This window comes from Maniola jurtina, chromosome 20, assembly GCF_905333055.1.
Source record: "Maniola jurtina chromosome 20, ilManJurt1.1, whole genome shotgun sequence".
Lineage (NCBI taxonomy): Eukaryota > Metazoa > Arthropoda > Insecta > Lepidoptera > Nymphalidae > Maniola > Maniola jurtina.
Window position 1 is genome coordinate 9818596 of NC_060048.1, and position 22400 is coordinate 9840995.

At 35.1% G+C, this 22400-nt stretch overlaps 2 protein-coding genes across 3 annotated transcripts in view; both read left to right on the forward strand.

Moving 5' to 3' along the window:
- Positions 1–1736: 1736 nt before the first annotated feature.
- LOC123875648 (probable beta-hexosaminidase fdl) overlaps positions 1737–22400 on the forward strand; it is an 86750-nt gene continuing 66086 nt past the window's right edge. For both annotated transcript variants that reach the window (XM_045921599.1, XM_045921600.1), the window contains exon 1: positions 1737–2446. The gene's annotated coding sequence lies outside the window, so the exon portion shown is untranslated. The remainder of the gene's footprint in view (positions 2447–22400) is intronic.
- LOC123875643 lies at positions 17719–22089 on the forward strand. Its single transcript, XM_045921588.1, has 2 exons — positions 17719–17962; positions 19083–22089. The coding sequence occupies exon 2, from the start codon at positions 19090–19092 to the stop codon at positions 21991–21993; it is 2904 nt and encodes a 967-aa protein (XP_045777544.1). The 5' UTR covers positions 17719–17962; positions 19083–19089; the 3' UTR covers positions 21994–22089.

Here is a 22400-nt window from a genome sequence, read left to right on the forward strand (position 1 = left end):
CCATTTTTAGATAGGCCGAGGCCAACGATCTCACTGAGTTAGGTCATATTAGGGCACATGAAAACTTGGTCTTAAAAAAAATTTAAAATTTTGAATTGAAATTTTTATAATTTTATTTCGTCATTTTACTTCAGCATTGTATTTATCAGATCAAAGTAGCATGGGTACGTGTCCTCATTATATACTAATTACCAAACACCCTGTATACACAACTATGTTAATTGGCACCTCCAGAAGTCAGGAGCAATGAATTTAAAGAGCTAAAGTACAGTAGATTGAATAGAGTGTGACAGGGACGAAATGGCTTACGGCTTCACAGTCATCCTGAGTCCTGACACAATATCCGATTCTTTGGGGGCATTCTTTTCTGGTTTCTGCAGGGCTCCTTAGTCTATGCTCTTGAAACTTCATGGACTACCAGACCTACTTGTTTAACAAGCTGAGATATAGTATGTAGGTGAGACCTATACATCGATGGTGAGACCGAAGTGGAGTGTAGGTACAGTTACTTTTAAATATTAATAATATGGTAAGTACACAGTTGATAAAAAGCCATTCTGTGCATACTTTAGGGTCATTAGCACCGCCATGACAGCTAAATTAGAGCGGCGCGTGACAGTGGTTCGCCGAGATAAACAAGATAAGGTTTATAATGCTTTTACCGTTTTAATGTCGGTGGGTAAAACTATTAAAATTCAATAACAGAAATTTTAGAAAGAGGCTTGCGCTACCGTCATATATAATTTTCCAGGATGTAGGTATGACCTGTGGTTTTAGTGGTTAAAATCCTATAACATAGGTATAACCGCATGTCTTGACGGACGTAGGGTATCTTAAGATTTCTCGCCAGTTAATTAGAACAAGATAGGTAGATATATCATAATATCAATTTGTTTAGAGTTCATTGCTCATAGTAATTCTGATTGCACTAGAAAGTATGTACAAATATAAAGGGAAACTCAATAGTTAGACCTCCATTGCTCCATACTTACTAAGCAGTAAACGTAAACCCTAGGGATGTACTGAGGTGTTGAAAGAAAACTGCTCAGAAATGTATTTGGGCCAGTAGAGATTGATAGGTATAACAGCACATGGGCAAAGAATACTAATTATTATTAATCTACTCTTATGAGGGTACCCCTACCTACATATACCGTTAGTAAAACTGTGCCATTACTGTTGAATGACGAAGTAGGTACTTGAAGATACATTTGATTGGCTGTAAAACCATAGTCAGACTGTGATCACGGTCCAAAAACAGTGTTTGAAATTAGGTATTCTAGAAACCTGACAACTTGAGAAGGATCAGTAAGGTACAAACTAGAGAAGAACAAGATAAAGGTAATCAATTAATGTACAGGAACCCAGAACCTCAACTGTAACGCAGGATGTGACTTTCTGTAGACTTGGTATTAGGATATTGTTGTTACCTCGTCTCGATAAGTTATCTATGAAACACGGTAACATTAGAATTCCAAAACATTGTTATTGGTCATAAAATATAACTCCAACATGGAACTTTCCAACTATATGACTCGTTGATTAGTAGACTAGCCAAGCTGATCGCAATATCCTTTGACCCGATTTAATGAGAATAATTTAATTTTATGTTCAATGGCAATGTTAATCGCATTTTAAGTTACCCAGTTTCCCTATACTCTCGCTCCCTGCATATTTTGTTTAGTTGCTTGACGGCGCTGTGGCGCTTAGCAGTTAGCAGCGTTGTCGCTACTGGCTACCACCTAAACCTAAACTTTTATGACACCGCTTATCACTACGGTTATTTAATTCGTAATTTCAGTTGACATCCATGGTTACATAAAATTAAACTATCAATTTTATCTTTCTTATCTGTATGCTGTGTTACTTCAGTTCAGATTCGTGGTCTGTGCTTCAGTTGTCAGATTGAGTAATTTTTATTACCTGTCTGTGGCAGCTGCTTTGATTTTTTCGTAGACTTTTCAAATCGTAATGCTAAAATCTGAAATAAAAAATATTTCCGGGATAAATAAAGTGAGGTGTCTGAATAAAAGATAAAACAAAACTAAAGAAATAATTTTCATTTTTGTTTTGTTTTGAGAATTAAGGTTAGTTAGGCTGTCAAATTGTGAATTCGATGTTTTGAATATTCCAAATTCCAAATTTAAAAATACCTAAATCTGTGTTAAAACTTAAAATATTAAATAAACACAAATTATTTAAATCCCAAAACTCGTACTGAAACGTAATATGCGTTAACTGCGCTTTGATAAAAAACGTTCGGTGTTTGTTTTATAATAATATTGTGTTACAATCTGACATCGTAATACAGTAGTTTTGGTGAGTTGTGCGATTATTAATTTAGATAAAGCGAACTCAGTACGAAGGTCTGCTTTTTATAATAGTTTTGTGAAATTTCTCTGCTGCCCGCATCAATATAAGGACGGGAAGTAAAATTCACATAGAGGTAAGTGAAAGTTGCAATACCTATTGTTTATTATTTAAAATGGTTGTTATTATTATACCTCCTTTAATCACTTCCTTACTTTTCCAGATCCCTATCCAATTCCTGAAATTCTTTAAGTTTGAAGAATGTACAGCAATCTATTTTGAAGAATATTCTTTGAGTGACCTATTTACTTCAAAAGTAAATTAATGTAAAAACACTAAAGTTAAACAATTTTATTTTACCTTTAATAACAATTCATAGTCAGATCCTTGTTGCTTAACATGAACACTAGTCTGCAGTATTGAAATTGAGGAGTGGTAACCTGAGTTCAGTGATAAAAGATAATGCTGAAAATGGGGCTTCATACACACATATTACAAAAATTCTTTTTTTTAAATTATTATTTCTATTCTGGAAGCAAATAAAGGTTTAAAAGTTATAAAAATATTACTGTGCAATACTTTGAAATAAGTTGAACCACCATAATATTTGTTATCGGAAACCGGAAATACCTGAAATATCTGATATATTTAAAGTCATTATCTACTAAAAATGCCCTGTTAAAATTTCAATGGTTTTTTTACATAATTCAGAGAACATATTTTCCAGTGCTTTACTAATGATTCAGTTAAAATGTAAGAATTCCAACTTTTGAATACAAAATTTGGCACTGTCCTTTATAATAAGTACCATAATATCCTTTTGTAATTGGCAGATCCCTCACATTTTAGGTCGGCACAACATCTGCAACATCAAAATCACCAAAAGAATTATTTAAAGACTATGTAATTTAAAAACCGGCCATGAGTTGGACTCGTAAACACAGAGTTCCATACCATTGTACAAGAAATAACTTTTTTTTAAAATTTTCATGGTGGCCATTTTGATATTTTTATTATTGTATCTGCAATAGATATACACATTCTGTAAACATTTCAACTCTACCTATGGTGTAGAGTTCATGAGAAACAGCCCCCTGACAGACAGGCGGGCAGACGGACAGTGGAGGTTTAACAAATATATTATAATATGTTTTAATATTTTGAGATTCACTAATTATTAGCACACCAGGATCTGGTAGAATGTGTAAAGGTGACTCAATCACTGTAAGACCTACTTGTACCCACATTCCAGCAAATAAACCATTATTTATTTATTAATATAAGAAACTAAAGCTATTTAAATTAAGAGTACCAGAGGGAGGCCTTATACCCAAATATGGGATCCTTATCAATATATGTATAAAGCTATTTAAAACTGTTCAAGTTTTAATATTGTGATCTAACTTAGTGTTATAGTCTGAGTCATATTTACCAATGTTATTTCCTGAAGAATTAAGTACCTACTTAATAATTATTATTTTTGCTATTCTATAAATAAAAACACTTATACTTAATATTACTTAAGTACAATACAGTTAAGGATATAATTTTTTGTGATTCTTTTTTAGCTTAATATCTTCTAGAATAGAATAGAATAGAATAGAATAGATTTTTATTCAAGTAAACTTTTACAAGTGCTTTTGAATCGTCAAATAATTTACCACTGGTTCGGAATGCCGTTCCTACCGAGAAGAACCAGCAAGAAACTGCTCTTTTCAATTGTTCAATTTACATAATATTCTATACTACACAAGCAATTGCAGACCCGCGCATTGCTGGAGCGAGTCAAATCCATGCTTTTTTTATCATTTACATAATCTTCGATTGTGTAATATGCTTTTGCCAGGAGCATACTTTTAATGGATTTTTTAAACTTTTGTAAAGGCAAGTCTAATATTGACTGTGGAATTTTATTATAAAATATTACACTCATTCCCACAAATGACTTTGCCACTTTTCTGAGGCGGAGCGTAGGAGTTGCAAGCTTATTACGGTTTCTAGTTGGCCTGTCATGGAAATCACCGATTTTTTTGTAGCTTAGGATGTTTTGTCGTACAAAAATTATATTATTGTAAATGTATTGAGAAGCTACTGTAAGAATACCTATTTCCTTAAATTTCTCTCGTAGGGAATCGCGCGGTTTTAAATTATAAATTGCGCGTATTGCCCTTTTTTGTAAAACGAAAATTTTTCCAATATCTGCCGCTTTACCCCATAGCAAGATTCCGTAAGACATAATACTGTGAAAATAGGCAAAATATACAATTTTTGCAGTTTCCACGTCAGTTATCTGTCGAATCTTTCTAACAGCGTAAGCAGCAGAGCTGAGTTTACAAGCAAGTGTTGATATATGGGCGTTCCATTGAAGCTTTGCATCTAGAGTTATCCCCAGGAACACGGTGGTCTCCTCTACTTTCAACATATCATTATTTATCATTAATTTAATGTCATTTTTCGTCTTGGTATTGGGCAGTGCGAATTCGACACACTTGGTTTTCTTTGCATTTAAAAGCAAATTGTTAACAGTAAACCAGTGAGTGACCCGCGATATGGCTCTATTTACATCGTCAAAAGTATTCTCATTTCTATCTAATTTAAAAATCAAAGACGTATCATCAGCAAATAGTACAATATCGCAAGTATTTTGGACAAAATATGGTAGATCGTTTATATATACCAAGAACATGAAGGGACCTAGGATAGAGCCTTGAGGAACACCCATTAATGAGGCTGATCCGGATGACTTCACATCATTTACACATACTGTTTGTATACGATCACTGAGATAAGACGCAATAAGACTAAGCGCAGTGTCTTTGACTCCATAATAGCTCAATTTAGCTAAGAGAGTCTCGTGCTCGACGCAATCGAATGCTTTAGACAAATCACAGAAAATTCCAATGGCATTCTGTGAGTTCTCCCACGCATCGAATATATGCTTTAAAACATTGCGCCCGCATCGATTGTTGATCGTCCTTTAGTAAAACCATACTGCTCCGAGTGAAGTAATTTATTCAAGTTAAAGTGCAAGAGCAGTTGGTTGAGCATAATTTTTTCAAATATCTTGCTAAAAGTCGGCAAAATCGAAATAGGCCTGTAATTATTTGGGTCACTTTTACTGCCCGATTTGAAAAGAGGAATCAATTTACTGTATTTCATAAGATCTGGAAAGGATCCTGACTCTACGGACTTATTAAAAATTAGAGCAAGATATGGAGCAACAATATCAATAATATTGCTGATTACTTTTACTGATATCCCCCATAAGTCTCCTGTTTTTTTGTACTGTAAAGATTTGAATACCTTAATAATATCATGTGGGGTAATTTGTTCAAACTTAAATAGTACACTGCACTCAGAAACATTGCCCCTAAGAAGATTATAGGCTTCTGTTGGCGACGAGTTAAGGGAACTACTCATAGTAGTGGTAACTGGGATGTTTCGGAAAAAGTCCTCAAATGTCTTTGCAATTTCTATGTCAGAGTCAGTAATGTGATTGTTAATTCTAAGTTCCAATTTATTATTTTCCATTTTATATTTCCCAGTTTCATCTGCGATGATTTCCCAAGCTGCTTTTATTTTATTATCTGAATTAATAATTTTTTGTTTTATGTGAATTGACTTAGCTTGTATGCAAACATTTCTAAATAATTTTGAATAATTTCTTACATATTGAACAAAGGTATACTAAAGGTAGGTATACTTCATACTAAAACTATATAGCTTTTTTATTGAGTAAAAACATCAATGTGAAGACTGAAGACCCACAATTACAAGCATTGCTATAAAGGTTTAACATGTTATTAATTACTATACCTAATGAAGTGTGCTAATCTACATGTTGCAACTTTAGATTTGACTAGTTACTTGTTTTTGGATCACCAAAGTAGGTAACTAAGTACTAAACCTTATTAAAAAGTATTGATTTTTTTTTATTTTCCGTCTGTAGGGCAGTGTGTCATGAAAAATCTGCAATGATTTAAAACACAAGAAAGCTTGGGAATTAGTTGCACTAACAGTTTAGATAGTTCTCATAAGATTTAAGTAACATTTATTGTAAAATGGTGAGAATAATATGAAGAATACCTGGCTGAGTTTGTTGTGTGCTTCTTCTGAGTCTAAGGTATGTTTGGAACCCACGTTACTAGTTTTAAATTATTTTTAAATTATATTATCACCAATAGGTAACCAAATCAATAGGTGAAAGTTAATAAACTTTGAATAAGTGTATATTGTTACTTGTTACCATATTTTAAAAATATTTGATTTGATTTGTTTTACTCTATCTCGCTCTTATATGGCCCAGCCAATGAAGAGCCATATTCATTTGTTAGTTCATTTCACTTTTTACCAATTAGGTCAAACCCAAACCATCCATATTAATATCGCTTTGAAAAAAATTGTAAACAAAAGAAGAGCAAGGTTTTAAAACATGCTGGATAGCTTTCACACTTGAGTTAAAGATGCTCTACTCAGATATTATCGAGACAACGAACTTAAAAGCGTGGGATATGCTCTGACAGAAGTGATGACGCCATATTTACGATATAGGCCTATGATGTCAAGGTTCAACTGTAATTTACTTAACTTTACTTCCAGTTATTCTCATTTTATCTGATGTAAGTTCGCGGGTTTACCGACGATTTAAATATCGTTATCTAAGAAAATAAGAAGAATTCCCAAGTAAATTATACCCAAGTATACATCTGTAAACTATTAAACCAAGGTTTGAATTGATTTAATGGTTTACAGATGAATTGATTGATTTGAATTCCTGATAACGATTGGATCAGTATGAGGAAGTATATTAAATTTTTCTTTGTAGATTTCTGATCCATTCTGTGACTAGCAGTGATCTAATTGTGGCTAGTTTAGCAATCATAGGGATTGCTAAACTAGCCACAATTCTATACAAACGAATAGGTATTATCTCAAAAATATATGTGTAAACTGTAATTTGTTAACAGGGCTCTCTCCGTCACTCGTTTCATACAATCGTAGTTCCAATTTCATTTGAATATTAAGCAACCAAAGTCCATGAAATGCAGACATATTCTAGAAACTAATATGTGTGTCTGTGGTGTTTTAGATTTTTCTAAAAATATGTAGTTTTAAAATTACAGGGACTCAAAGATTTGTATGAAATTTTTTAAGACCGCGTAACTTTGAAACCGAATATTTTAACAGAAATCTGGAAAACCACAGACATAGATATTAGTTTCTAGAATATGTCTGCAAAATTTCATGGACTTTGGTTGCCTAATATTCAAATGAAATTGGAACTACGATTGTATGAAACGAGTGACGGAGAGAGCCCTCTTAAGACAAGTAGCGCTTCTTGTGATAAAGCTGTGACTGTGCGTAAAAAATATATCCTATGGTTGTTTTGCTTCAAAAATATATTATTAAGGGTAAGACTGGCTGAACTCCATAGCTCATACATATTACATCTACTAAATAGAAACAAAGATTTTTCGTTTAAATAAACTTTTAATGCTTTAAATCATTTGAGCTGATGTGTCACTAATAAAAGCTATGAGGCGAAGAAATGCATCTGAATATTGTCGGATAATTCTACCACTGGTTCGGAATACTCTTCCTACCGAAAAGAACCAGCAAAAAACTCGAGGGTTGATTTTTAGGGTCCCGTGACCAAACGGAACCCTATTAATGTCACTCTGCTGTCTGTTTGTCTGTCCGCGTGTCACAGATCTCTAGCTCCTACACTAAATGGGTTACAGCGCTGAAATTTTGGTACTTATTTAGTGTAGAACGTCGACCCAAAACCAAATAAGTATTGCATTAAAATTTCAATTAATTTCGTTTTCAGAAGGGCTTCCCCTACATCAAAAGGGAGCCAAAAAAAATTCACGGTCTATTGCGATGTTCTAGCTCGGAAAAGAAATATTTCATTCACCTAAAATATGATGTTCATAATTATGTACGGAACCCTAAAAGAGCGAGGCCCGACTCGCACTTGACCAGTTTTTGTATTAAATAGACTGGTAGCTAGTAGGCATAGCATGAGGCATACCTTCTACGACAAAGAGAACCGTACCATTCGTGCAATAGCAGATTCCTGCATACAATCGTCTAACATTTCTTTCTGAACGCAACCTCCACTCAAAATTGAAATTCCAAAATGTTTTAATTCAATTAAACTTTTACAAGTGCTATTGAATCGTCAAAAAAATCTACCACTGGTTCGGAATGCCGTTCCTACCGAGAAGAACCAGCAAGAAACTCGGCTGTTCAATAAGCACAGTGAACCGTATCGCACCGTTCGCATTGAGCAAGATCAACAAATACGTGTGAAGCAGGAAGTCCACTGTTTCACGAGTTCATGGATATGGACAATATACCACGTCTATTTTTAACTATTTTTTTTTTGTAACGAGCTAAAATTGGCATTAAATAAATAAATAATAAATAAAATTATAATTTATTCAGTTAAATTAAACTTTTACAAGTAGGTACCTACTTTTGAATCGTCAAATGCATCTACCGCTGGTTTGGAATTTTTTGCACTGCATTGGATTTTCTTAAAAACCAGTGAACCGTTTTTGAAAATCCCGTGGGAACTCTGATTTTCTGCGATATCATCTTGCAGCATACATTCGTTTCAATGCAAGGTAAGGTGGGCTGTAAAAAAGGCAACGTACAGTCATTCAGGCGTTTATAATATTAGTAGATATGGATATACGTCTTTAGGGGTAAAAATTACGTCGACAGTCGACACTCAATCCGTTCCTCCGTTGCTACGTAAAAGAAGGATTTAACAGGGCTCTCTCCGTCACTTACTCCATACAATCGTAGCCCAATTTCTTTTGAATATTAAGCAACCAAAGTCCATGAAATTTTCTCCATGAAAATCTGCGCCTGTGGTGTTTTAGATTTTTCTAAAAATATGTAGTTTTAAAATTACAGGGGCTCAAAGATTTGTACGTGAATTTTTAAGACCGCGTAACTTTGAAACCGAATATTTTAACGGAAATCTGGAAAACCACAGGCATAGATTAGTTCCCGGAACGTTTCTACAAAATTCCATTTAGTATTGGTTAGTATTCCAATGAGAGACGAACAACGTTTGTATGGAGCGAGTGACGGAGAGACCCCTCTTAACTATTTAAACCAAAACCCCAACAAAATATACTTTCGCATTTCTGATAATCCGATTTAAGTATGAATCTTTGGTAAATGTGAGCAATTTCTATATGTATTTTATTACTGCGTTATGCGTGTTACATATTATGTAATTCCATAGGTACCTTACCTAATAGGCTTGTTGTTAACATTCCACATACCATTTTTGTGATAAGAAAATAATTGAACCAGTTTCATGGCTTGTCAGTAATTGTCACAAATGGAAAATTTTATCAGCTACAAAGACTAATAATTGTATAGTTATATAATTATTTAAGTGATAAAAATAATTATGTTAAATTAATTGACGACTTTATTATGCCAATGTATTATGCCAATTGTATTGCATAAGTACAATTTAATTGTTTGTCATAGTGATATTAGCATGTTAAATTAAATAGTACTTACCCCTATAACGAGTCCAAACCAAAATAATAAATATTTTCAATGGATTTTGTTAGTTGTAGTACAAAATCCATTGCCCACCGAGTATGGAGGTTTGGTGGAGAATTCAGCACCGTCGATTGGAGTACCTACTATCACTATTAGCCAGGGTTGGCAATTTGTTTTGGCAAGTTTTAAACATGTTTTTATAAATCATTTTTTACCTCAAAAGAAAAAATGAAACCCTTAAAGGGTCACTTCGTTGTCTGTCTATCTGTCTGGCCGTCCGTCCGTCCGTCCGTCGTGTCTGTCAAGAAACCTATAGGGTACTTCCCGTTGACCTAGAATCATGAAATTTGGCAGGTAGGTAGGTCTTATAGCACAAGTACAAGAATAAATCTGAAAACCGCGAATTTGTGGTTACATCATTAAAAAAAAAATTAAAACATGTTTCAATTTTCAAAGTAAGACAACTATACCAAGTGGGGTATCATATGAAAGGGCTTTTACCTCTACATTCTAAAACAGATTTTTGTTTATTTTTATACATAATAGTTTTCGATTTATCGTGCAAAATGTCGAAAAAAATACCCGAGTACGGAACCTTCGGTGTGCGAGTCCTGCTCGCACTTGGCCGGTTTTTTTAAATAAAAAAAAGAGTTTTTTCAACCACGCTGAGAGACATCTAAAATTAATCATACTCGTCGTAATTGTACTCAATATACAAAGATTTACTTATAGAACAAAAGCTAGTTTAAATAGGCAACTATTTTATTTATTTTTATTTTTATTTATTTGGGACAATAAACAATTACATACTATATATTAAAGCTATAACTTAAATCTATCGTTCAATATTAGTAAATATGTAATCAACTACACTATCCACAGCTTAACAATAGGACTAGGGCGATACAATGTGAATAAACTTCTTAACCTAATATTAACAAAGGACTGTACAGTAATTAAAAATATAAACAACTAATAATATTATGTGGTTTATACAAAACAAAAAAAAAAGAACAAAAACAAAAAGTGACTGTTGTTTACAAAATAAGGGAAACAAAAGTAAATAGAGAAATCCTTATCATAAGTATTGAATATTTCGATTATTAAATTTGTCCATATAAAACTAATCCAATTCCAGTATTGGTTATTTGAAATTGTATGGTGATTTACGTTTGAATCACTGCATTTAGCATCGCAGTGCATTGTTAGTAAATGGGTTTATTACGTACCTAATGGCTGCAATCCCACGCTAGATAAAAATAATATCGTATCCACACAATAGACTATTGTCCAATAAAAATGATTTGTTTGTTTCTTAATAATAAAGAGGAATTGTGATTTCTCGATGTTTTTAAACACGTACCAGAAAGTGCAATGGGGCTTTTGTAGCGGCAGATTCACACTAAGCCAGCCGGTATCTGGATACTGGATTCAGTTCCAATAAGTTCATTTCAGCGCAGGAATGGGAATGGGAGAAGGAAAGAAAGAAATAAAAGTTTATTTGGAACCATAAATTTCACAGTATCAGGAGAGTGACAATACTTCGACGCCTTTGATCCCATCTTCGACGACTCTGCCATATAGGTCCCAGTCCCCAAAATCAAAGTTGTGGTCTTCCGTTGAGCTACAAGTTTCAGGCAAGTGCAGAACATAGTATAGAATAGATGCACATAGAAAGTAGGTACAGTCGGATTCAAAAGTCCATATAGAATAAGTAAACAAGTTGCCTTGCATGCAGTCTGTCACCCACACACTTGCACTGTAATATTATACAGGTCATTCAATTTGTAAGCCTGAGACTTTTGACGTCGACCGTACTTATTAAAAGTAGAAGTACAAAGTACTAGAACTCGAGTAAGTAGCAGAAGTACAAAGATATCGTCTATAACAATCATTTTGTGAATACTGGAAGCAATGAGTTAGGAATCAGTTTAACTTAAAGTAGTACATCGTCTACTCCAATCATGTAGGCCATATTGTAAATTGCTAATCCAGTGAATTGTATTCTCTATTGCTGCAATCAAAAAACTGATTAGTGATTACATTATTTGAGTAGGTGGCATCACTACAGCAGCGCTGGATTAGATAGCTGGACCGAAATGCTACTTGAGCTATGTAAACCCGTCATTACTCATGGTACAAGTTTAATGGGTACCTACCCCCCTTTTAATAATCCTTAGTAATTTACGAGCTTCCACGGGGTTTCAAAAACCTAAATCCACGCGGGCATATTTTTATTTTAGTTTTTTTTTTTATAAAGAATATTAGCCATGCTAATCATGACTAATTCTCCCCTTTCCCCTCCAAGCTTGTGCTAGGAGTGGGTACGACAATAGTGCAACGGGTGGGGTTTGAACCGCTGAACTTTCGGAATTCAGTCCGCTCCTCAACCGTTGAGCTATCGAGACTCCAAAATTATGTAATTATGTAGTTAGTTACTCTGAAAGTACCGACAAATTGACTTCCTCGGAACTTGTGGATTCCCTCAACCATCCGGCACGATGATGCCGCCGCGTAGCTATAGTTCGCGACAGGTCGAGATGGCAATCGGGGTATAAGGAGTGGGCACACCTCGCACACCCGCGTGTCACCGACGCTCGCCCGCATCGGGATAGCGCGGGGGGTGTGCGGGGCGTCCCTACACCAATTGCCATCTCGATCTGTCGCGTACTAGGTATAGGTATTAGCCCATTACCGGCATTTTCCCCCTACGCGCTACATGAAGACTCGCACTTGGCAGATATTTTATAATGAAGGAAAAAACAAGTAATTTACTTAATTTGAATGTAAAAATACCAGTATTATTCGCTGATTGATGTGCTAGCTAGATCAAACGGAAATGGGAACATGTTTAGATAATATTACGGTGATAACCAAGTACTTACCTACCTACTTCGGTACTTACAATTATTATTATAAGTATATTCATTAGAATACTAAAAATAGTATTAAAAGTAAATAGACAATATTTACAGTAAAATCCGTTTCCATCAGGCAAAATATTAACAACTGCAATATAGATGAGGCTCTTCGTTCGCGTGGATTTAGGTTTTTCAAAATCCCGAAGGAACTCTTTGATTTTCCGGATCCGGGATAAGAAGTAGCCTATGTCATTATGTGTTAATCCAGGGTATAGTCTGTCTCCATTCCCAGCCAAATCCGTCCAATAGTTTTTGCATGTAAGAGTAACAAACACACACATACATATACACACACATAACTTTCGCCTTTATAATATGTATTTGTGTGATGTGTGATAATAAATAATCAATAAAAATTAGTAAAAAATAATTATTATAATCAGTAAAAATCGCAAGTTATTTTGTAGACTGAGAAAATAAATAATTAGGTACTTAGAGGAAATAATAGTTTTGTACCTGTGTTTATTACCTTGTACTTGCTTGTATAGTCGCGCCTTGTTATTAGATCTTATCCATAGTTCTTATCATGTTAAATTATGGCGGTAATAGCTACTTATGGCAGAATCGTGACAATGGATTGTTTGTTGTTATTGTGTGATGAAAGAAAATCATCACTAGATACTCATATCGTCATGATCAACCACAGATCAACCCAACGCCGCGCGCCGGCTCACTACGGAGTACAGGTCTCCTCTCAGAGTGAGAAGGGTTTTGGCCATAGCCACGCTGGCCAAGTGCGGATTGGCAAACTTCACACACCTTTGAGAACATTATGGAGAACTCTCAGGCATGCAGGTTTCCACAGTTAAAGCAAGTGATTCTTTAACCCCCCGACCCAAAAAGAGGGGTGTTATAAGTTTGACGTGTGTATCTGTGTATCTGTCTGTGGCATCGTAGCTCCTAAACTAATGAACCGATTTCAATTTAGTTTCTTTTGTTTTAAGGGCGGCTTGAGGTGCGTGCCCGAGATGGAATCCCCGACCCGAACCACTAGGCTATCACGGCTTCAGTAGATACTAAAATGTGATCGACATGATTTTTCGCATGGATTTAGTTAAAGACCTGTAAAGAGTAACATAAACTTTTATCCCAGAAAATCAAAAAGTTCAAAGACAGCAGAACTATTTAGAATTTATAAGTTAGATAGGTATAATTAATTGTGTTTTTATCACAGTTTTGAATTTGAATCTAGTTTAGATTAAAGTTTATTTTATTGAATGGTCAATTATTATTATACCTAATTAGGTATATTATTTCAAATAGATTTCTATTATTAGTTTTTAAGTAATTATTAAACAAGCCTAAGTAGGTACTATGGTGCAAAAATATGTATTGCCAACAGTCAAAGTAACGGTAAACGTACTTTTAACGTCAGCGGTTTCCTGTTGTGGATGTCTTTAGGTCCTGAACTAATCGGGCGACGCAATTACTTCATTATCCTCAGTAATTACAATCAATTGGGAGCTGGCTGAGTGGCTTTTAATTGGCCACGTTCACTGATACGCTCACGAGTCGCTTGTTTACGGACCAATCCAGTAATTGGAATTAGGTATACCTACGTCTTATGCTGCAGTTGCTTGTACGGTATGGCATAATCTAAATATTATATACTAGATGATATCCGCGACTTTGTCCGCGCGGACAGATCTTTTTTAAATCTCGTGGGAACTCTCTGCTTTTTCGGGTTGCCTATGTCAAATTCCGAGACGCAAGCTACCTCTGTACCAAATTTCATACAAATCGATTAAACGGATGGGCCTTTTAAGAATCCCGTGGGAATTCTTTGATTTTACGGTTTAAAAAGTAGCCTATGTCCGTCCCCGGGATGTAAGCTAACTCTGTACCAAACAACAAAATCGGTTAAACTGTTGGGCTGTGAAAAGTTAGCAGACAGACAGTCAGACCGACAGACACGGTTAGCTAGTTTATATCCCTAGCTATTTATCTTCCATTTTTCCGGGATAAAAAGTAGACTATGTACTTATGTGATATTATCTATCTTCATTTTTAATTTCAGCCAAATCCGTTCGTAGTTTTTGCGTGAAGGAGTAACAAACATACACACACACACACACAAACTTTCGCCTTTATAATATATTAGTGTGATTATAAAATTAACCTTGACTCGGGGAAAACATCATAAGAGATAACACAAACTCTGTTATCACAAAACAATTTAATAGCCACCTAATCAATCAGAACAGTCAAGTTTATTGCCGTCTTGCGATTATTGAGTATCAACCGTCCTAAGAAGGGGTAAATAAAGATTTCTTTTGGCATCAACAAAACAAATAAGAATTTGTCTAATCCACCTAAGTTTAGGGCCAAATATAAGAAGACTTGTAGGTACTTAGTTTTGGAATAATATCAAGCATGGCTACTCACATGCTACTTATGTTTCGACTTTTCTTTTTTTCAAATTTTAGGTGGTAGTCGCTCACAAAAATTCCTTTTTTTCAAGTAAATGGTACTTAATTATACTCTTTGACTTACAGCTAAAATCTACCTAGGTACAATAGAAAAAAAAAATCCGAATAAATTTTTTTTAAAACTCGATTTGAGAAAAAAAAAGAATAACTTCAGAAAACTATTAACTTTCTTCTTCTTTGAAGTCAGCTTAAAAAACATTTTAATTTTTTATTAGACGCATGCTGCGCCATCTTTCTGCAGCTTATTTTACTTGACGTACTGTGTTTGTTTGGTGTTTAAGGGTGTGGTTCAAACCTAGTGAAGTTCCAGCCACACCCAGTAGCCAGGAACTAAGTTTTAACATCTTTCGCTAGATGGCTCTGAAATAATAAAATTCCTGAACGATCCTCTAAAATATGTAGTTAAATTCAAGAAAAGGAAGGTTAAAAATGTTCAGTACAATTTTTGAGACGGAAACTTTTGATTTGATTTTATTTTTTTATTTTTTACTTAAACATAATTGCTTAATAATAGGTTTTTGGGAATCCCGTGGGAACTCTTTCATTTTCTGGGATAAAAAATAGCCTATATCCGTCCCCGGGATATAAGCTAACCCTGTACCAAATTTCGTCAGAATCGGTTAAACTGTTGGGCCGTGAAAAGGTAGCAGACAGACAGACACACACTTTCGCATTTATAATATTAGTATGGATATTATATTTTTTACTATATTTTTCATTTTATTCACCAGTCTGCCTCACCTGGATGAAAATCAGGAAAAGCTTATTAAATTAAAACTTGCAACAAAATGTACCTACGTTCAGCTTATCGGTAAAAGTTGGTCCACTGAATTAAAATTTAATAAAAACAAAAAATTTCGCGTTGGCCAACTCATGGCACATAATAATACCCTATGACTAGTTTCGATGACAAGTTGACAAGCCAGGACTATTATACCTACAGTCTTTAGGACTAGTACAGACTACAGACTACAAGACTAGTACAGGTCTTTCCTTGTGCAGAGGAAAGGAAACTTGTTCTTGTACTTAAGTTCAACAAATGTAAATTAAAAATTTATAACACCCCCGACAAGTGAAGGTTACAGTAACTAGAAAAGAGCTGATAACTTTCAAACGGCTGAACCGATTTTTTTGGACTATTCCGCGCCTACGATCCAAAGTATCTGAGATTTCCAAAACATCATTTTCAAATAAATAATTATTTATCTAGGCAACGTCCATCTTGACAGCTTGACATTTGTCAATTGACATAATATTATGAACCTAACGGTTATCTAACCTTCTTTTCTACAAGAAAACTAGAAAAGAGCTGATAACTTTTAAACGGCTGAACCAATTTTTTTGGATTATAGCTAAGAACACTCTCGATCAAGCCACCTTTCAAACAAAAAAAACTAAATTAAAATCGGTTCATTCGTTTAGGCGCTACGATGCCACAGACAGATACACAGATACACACGTCAAACTTATAACACCCCTCTTTTTGGGTCGGGGGTTAATAAAAAAAACCGGCCAAGTGCGAGTCAGACTCGCGCACCGAGGTTTCCGTACTCGGGTATTTTTTCCGTCATTTTGCACGATAAATCAAAAACTATTATGCATAAAAATAAATAAAAATCTGTTTTTTAAAGTACAGGTAAAGCCTTTTCATATGATAACACACTTGGTATAGTTATCTTACTTCGAAAATTGAAACACATTTTAACTTTTTTTAATGATATAATCACTAATTCATGGCTTTCGGATTTATTCCTTTACTTATGTTATAACACCTACCTACCTGTCAAATTTCATAATTCTATAGATTTTCTTGACAGACACGACGGACGGACAGACAACAAACATACATACATTAATAACTACTAAAAACATAACACTTCCTTATGGCTTTGCCGTAGGTAGTGCGTTAAAGATTTTTTTTTCTCTTGTCTGGCTTTACAAAGATTAGCCAATGTCAAATTTGTAGTCATTTGTAATAAGCTAGGGAAACTCTGCAAGTATGGACCCTGTCTGTGCCGGCGCTCGCTGACACACGCACGGCACCCCCTTAGAGCGCTTTCCAGTCAGTTTTAACGAAAAAAAAACACTCCAAAAAGGCAGAGCACGCCCGCCAGCTAACACCAACACAGACGAAGTCCTGGGTTAAAGATACACAGATACACACGTCAAACTTATAAGACCCCTCTCTTTGGGTCGGGGGTTAAAAAGGTCTCATTAGCCCGGAATAAACTGTTTCTGTGACTCGGCGTTCTGAAAATACAGTAGGAATTTTATCGAATCTATATATTATAACCCAATCCATAGTATTTTTTACAACGTCGCCTAATCTTTTTTTACAACGAAAGCAGATTAAAAATACATTTTTATGTTTTGCAATGTAGTCCTCTTCACCAGTAATGGCTTACAAAACACATTACCGAGATTAAAATTTTTATAAACCGCTGTAACAACTCCTAAATTACTTACTTAATAGGTTACCATAAATGCTTACCCAATTTGCCGTGCTTACATGTTACATAAGGTGCGTTGGGGTAAGATCATAAATGGGGGAAGACCGTATTTGTTAAATATATTCCGAATTAGTACTTATTTTTCTAATCTGGCAACAAAGCGTGGGACGTCATTTTGTATTGCGCCACTTCCCAGTCCGTGTTGGTCGTTCCGACGCATCAGACGTCAGTTATGCGCGTCACACTGGAAGTGTCGTCTTAAATGATAATTTGTGAGATCCGGATTTACCCCAAAAACATTTTGCTGGTTTTTTTGGTGAGTATTATCAATTTTTTCAAATAATAAATCTTTGAGTTATTAGAATATGTGGTGTCTTGTGATATATCTGTTTGAAATAGGCTAAATAGAGCTGTAGGATGAGATCCGAACTTGTCCCAAGCAAATATTAACAGGTGAAGTACGGACTAAAAATAATCCGATCTTAAACTGCAGGGAAAATGCAAGTGGTTGTCAAACTTTATTTTAATCCGAACTTTAACCTCCGATGTTTCGTGGTGTTGCAATCTATCATTATGTTATATGTAGCTGAGCTGGTTGATAAACAAAATTTCTCATGAAGTTGTGTTTTGTATTTTGTTTATTTTATTATATGAAATTATTTATATTTTATCAGCTCTAATTATGTTTTACTAAAATAACCAATATTAATAGACTTTTAAGATGCCTTTTATGGGCGCAACATAAAATATACTGTATCTCCGTAATATATAAACTAACTTTATAGGTATACTAGCTGATGCCCGCGATTTCGTTCGCGTGGATGTAGGATTTTTAAGATTCTCGTGGGAACTCTTTGATTTTCCGGGATAAAAAGTACCCTATGTGCTAATTCAGGGTATAATCTAACTCCATTCTAAATTTCAGCCCAATCCGTCCAGTAGTTTTTGCGTGAAGGAGTAACAAACACACACACACACACACACACACACACACACACACACACACACACACACACACACACACACACACACACACACACAAACTTTTTCCTTTATAATATTAGTGTGATATATATACCTATAGTTAGTTTTATAAATCCATACTAATAATATTATAAATGCGAAAGTGTGTCTGTGTGTCTGTCTGTCTGTCTGTCTGCTACCTTGGCACGGCCCAACAGTGTAACCGATTCTGACGAAATTTGGTACAGGCTTAGCTTATGTCCCAGGGACGGACATAGGCTACTTTTAATCCTGGAAAATCAAATAGTTCCCACGGGATTCCTAAAAACCCATACGCTTAACGGATTTGTATGAAATTTGGTACCAAGGTAGCTTGCGTCCCTGTAATTGACATAGGTATTTATCCCGGAAAATCAGACAGTTCCCACGGGATCTACGGGACTAGTATACTCATAAAAGCATTTTCTTTGTAGGGTCATAATGCCGCGTCAGTACAAGAGAAAGTCACTGCGGGCAACATCGTATTCGCAGGAGGATTTAAGATTGGCAGTAGCACAAGTAAAAAGCGGAGAACTCTCTAATTATGCAGCATCAAAACTTTACGGTATCCCTACTTCTACACTTAATGACCATGTTAAGGGTAAAACAGGCTTACTAAGTCAATCACTTGGCCGGCCCCCTGCAATCCCTATAGAGATGGAGAATAAGCTGGCACATTGTCTTAGAACCTTAGAAAAATGGGGCTGGGGTTTATCTAGAACAGAAATTTTGGACATTGTTTCAGAATTCATTAGGGCAAACAAAATTATTACACCTTTTAAAAACAACCGACCTGGGCCAGATTGGTTCATCTTATTTCGGTTAAGACACAACCTGTCAATAAAAAAACCGCAATCTGTAGAGTATCTTAGAAAAAGAATGACGGATCCATTTGTGATTGCCGAATATTTTACTTTACTGAAAAAGACGCTACTGGAATTGGATATACACAATCCTGAGCAAATCTGGAACCTAGACGAGACATCGGTATGTCTAGATCCCACGAAAACAAAAGTTGTTGGAGGCAAAGGCCTTCCATGCACAAGGACTACACAAGGTTCGGGGAAAGAAAATGTTACAGTGTTAACAACCGTAAATGCGGCCGGCTCGAAATTGTCTCCTTTGATAGTTTTCAAAGGTAAATACATGTACAATGAGTGGATGAGTGCGAATCAAAAAGACAAATATGATTTTGAGATTTCTTATGCCGCCAGTAAACGTGGCTGGATGGAGACTGATATATTTTACAATTACATGAAGAGGATTGTCATTCCTGGTTTAGGTGAAAACCGGCCAGTTTTAATGATTTACGATGGTCACAGCACCCATGTTGATACCAGGGTCGTAGCATTAGCGAGTGAAAACAATATCACGATTCTTAAATTACCCGCCCATACCTCTCATTTACTCCAACCCCTGGATTTGGCGGTATTCAAGTCATTTAAAACAAGCTGGGATAAAAAGCTAGTGCAATGGCAACGACAAAACGTCGGCGTAAAATTACGTAAACAAACATTTTCGGAATTGTTTGCTGAAACGTGGCATCAAGTAAGTCCATTTGTGATCCAAAGTGGCTTTAGAAAGGGAGGTATTTACCCATTAAATGCAGATGTTATACCAGAAGAAAAGTATGATCCGGCGGCCTTAAGAAGATGGAAATATAAGGTGTCTCAGAACAAATCAAACGAGTTGAAAACACTGAAACAAATGTGCCTGGAAGTAGTAAATAAAAACATGTCTTGCAACTTTACTTCGACTACTCAGTTTGGTATAAGCAATTCGCAGTTTCCGCCGCAATACGAGACTTCATTTGAAGAACTACTTCTGCAAAAAGTTTCGCAACATTCTAAGAATGGCACTGGCTCTAATAAGACAGTCAAGTTATCACGTGCTGCAAAAGGAAGCGAAGTCATCACACGCACATACTTGGAGAAAATGAAAGAAAAAGAGGTACAGAATACACAAAATACTAATATGAACTCAATAGAAACATCTGCTTCTCTACCCAACGATAATGAAAAACCCGGCCCATCTGGCATATCAAACAAAAAACTTAAGAAAAAGAAAGAAACTCAAAAAACTAGAACTCAAGACAAGAAAGTAACGATTGATAAGACGAACGATCAAAAGAACACAATTATTACTAAAAAGGGAAAAGGCGTGGGCAAAAAGTCTAAGACTGTAATTGAAAGTCACACTCGGACGGATACCCTCGAAAGTCGTGGGATAGATACAAATGAAAACACAATATGTCAGAATATATCGAATAGCACTAATCTGAATATACAAAATGCGGAAAATTGTTTCCAGAAAACTGGTAGGAATAAAACCAAACATGTACCTAAAAAACAAAGACTGAAAACAACATGTTTCAAAAAAACAATGAAAAAAATTAAACGACCTCCCAGTGTCACAACGACTTCTGAAAGTGGCGAAATAAGTATCCATAGCGACTCAGATATAATAGATGTGCTTAGTGATATTTTTTCAGAATCAGACTTTGTTCCTTATAAAGAGGAACAAGAATTATCAAGAACACTAGAAATGAACCAGATAATTTTGCAGAGAGATCAAGACATGGAGGAACTGCAGATAAATGAAATAGTAGAAGTGTTGCAAAAGGGTGAGAGAATGGAAGAGTTGCAGATTGAGGAGAAAGTGGATATCTTGCAGATGGATGGGAAAGTGAAACAGTTGCTGATGGATGGGAAAGTGCATGATAAGAGAGTGGATGACGAAATAGCTGATAAAAGAGAGAGAGTCACTATGTTATCTTCTGTTCGTTACAGACCTGAAAATAAACCTTTTATCGGGAAGTTACAGCTAAAAAAAATTGATTTAAATTTTGACGTAACCAATAAACGTCGCAAAGATACAAATGATGAAAGAAACAAAGAAAATAGACCAGCAAAAATACCTAGACGGTTGAATTTTAACGATGAAAGAAATGAAGAAAAGAAAAATACACATAAAAATGAAGAACTATCAGAAACAAAGATCAGAGAGGATAACATCTATCAAAAAGGAAATGAAAAAAATTCACTGGGTAATACTAAGATATATAACACTGGGGATACAGTTTTGGTTCGTTACTACACAAAATTTTGGAAATATTACGTCGGTGTTATTGAGCACATACATAATGAAACAGAAAAAAAGAAATATTCAATATGCTATTACAAAACCATTGGTAAAAAATACCATGTAAAATTTGTTATACCTAAACGTAGGGACCAAGACTGTGTGCCTGAAGATTCAATTGTGAAGCAAATAAAATTGCTTCAAATAAAAGAGAATCCGGGTGAATTTACACTATTAAATGTCGAAGACGCGATTTACTTTTAATTTTTAACCGACTTCCAAAAAAGGAGGAGGTTCTCAATTCGTCGGGATCTTTTTTTTTTATTTTTTTTTTTATTTTTTATGTATGTTCCCCGATTACTCAAAGACCCCTGGACCGATTTGGAAATTTTTTTTTTTGTTTGAAAGGGTATACTGTGCAGGTGGTCCCATATAAATTTGGTGAAGATCTGATGAATATCTTCGGAGATGGAGAACAGAACTCCTCAATGGATAGGAGCAAATTGCTCGCGATCACTGTAATAGCTTAGTAAACAGTAGGGTTTTAACTGGGCACAGCATATTATAAGTACAGTGGGGCCACTAAAAATTGTGAAATAAAAAATTTTCAAAAGAAAAATAAAACCGACTTCAAAAACGACAAACACTAAAAAGTGAAAAATAACTTTTGT

Excerpts from the sequence above, each read along its gene's own strand:
- LOC123875643 (XM_045921588.1), top strand. The coding sequence starts at position 19,090 with ATGCCGCGTCAGTACAAGAGAAAGTCACTGCGGGCAACATCGTATTCG.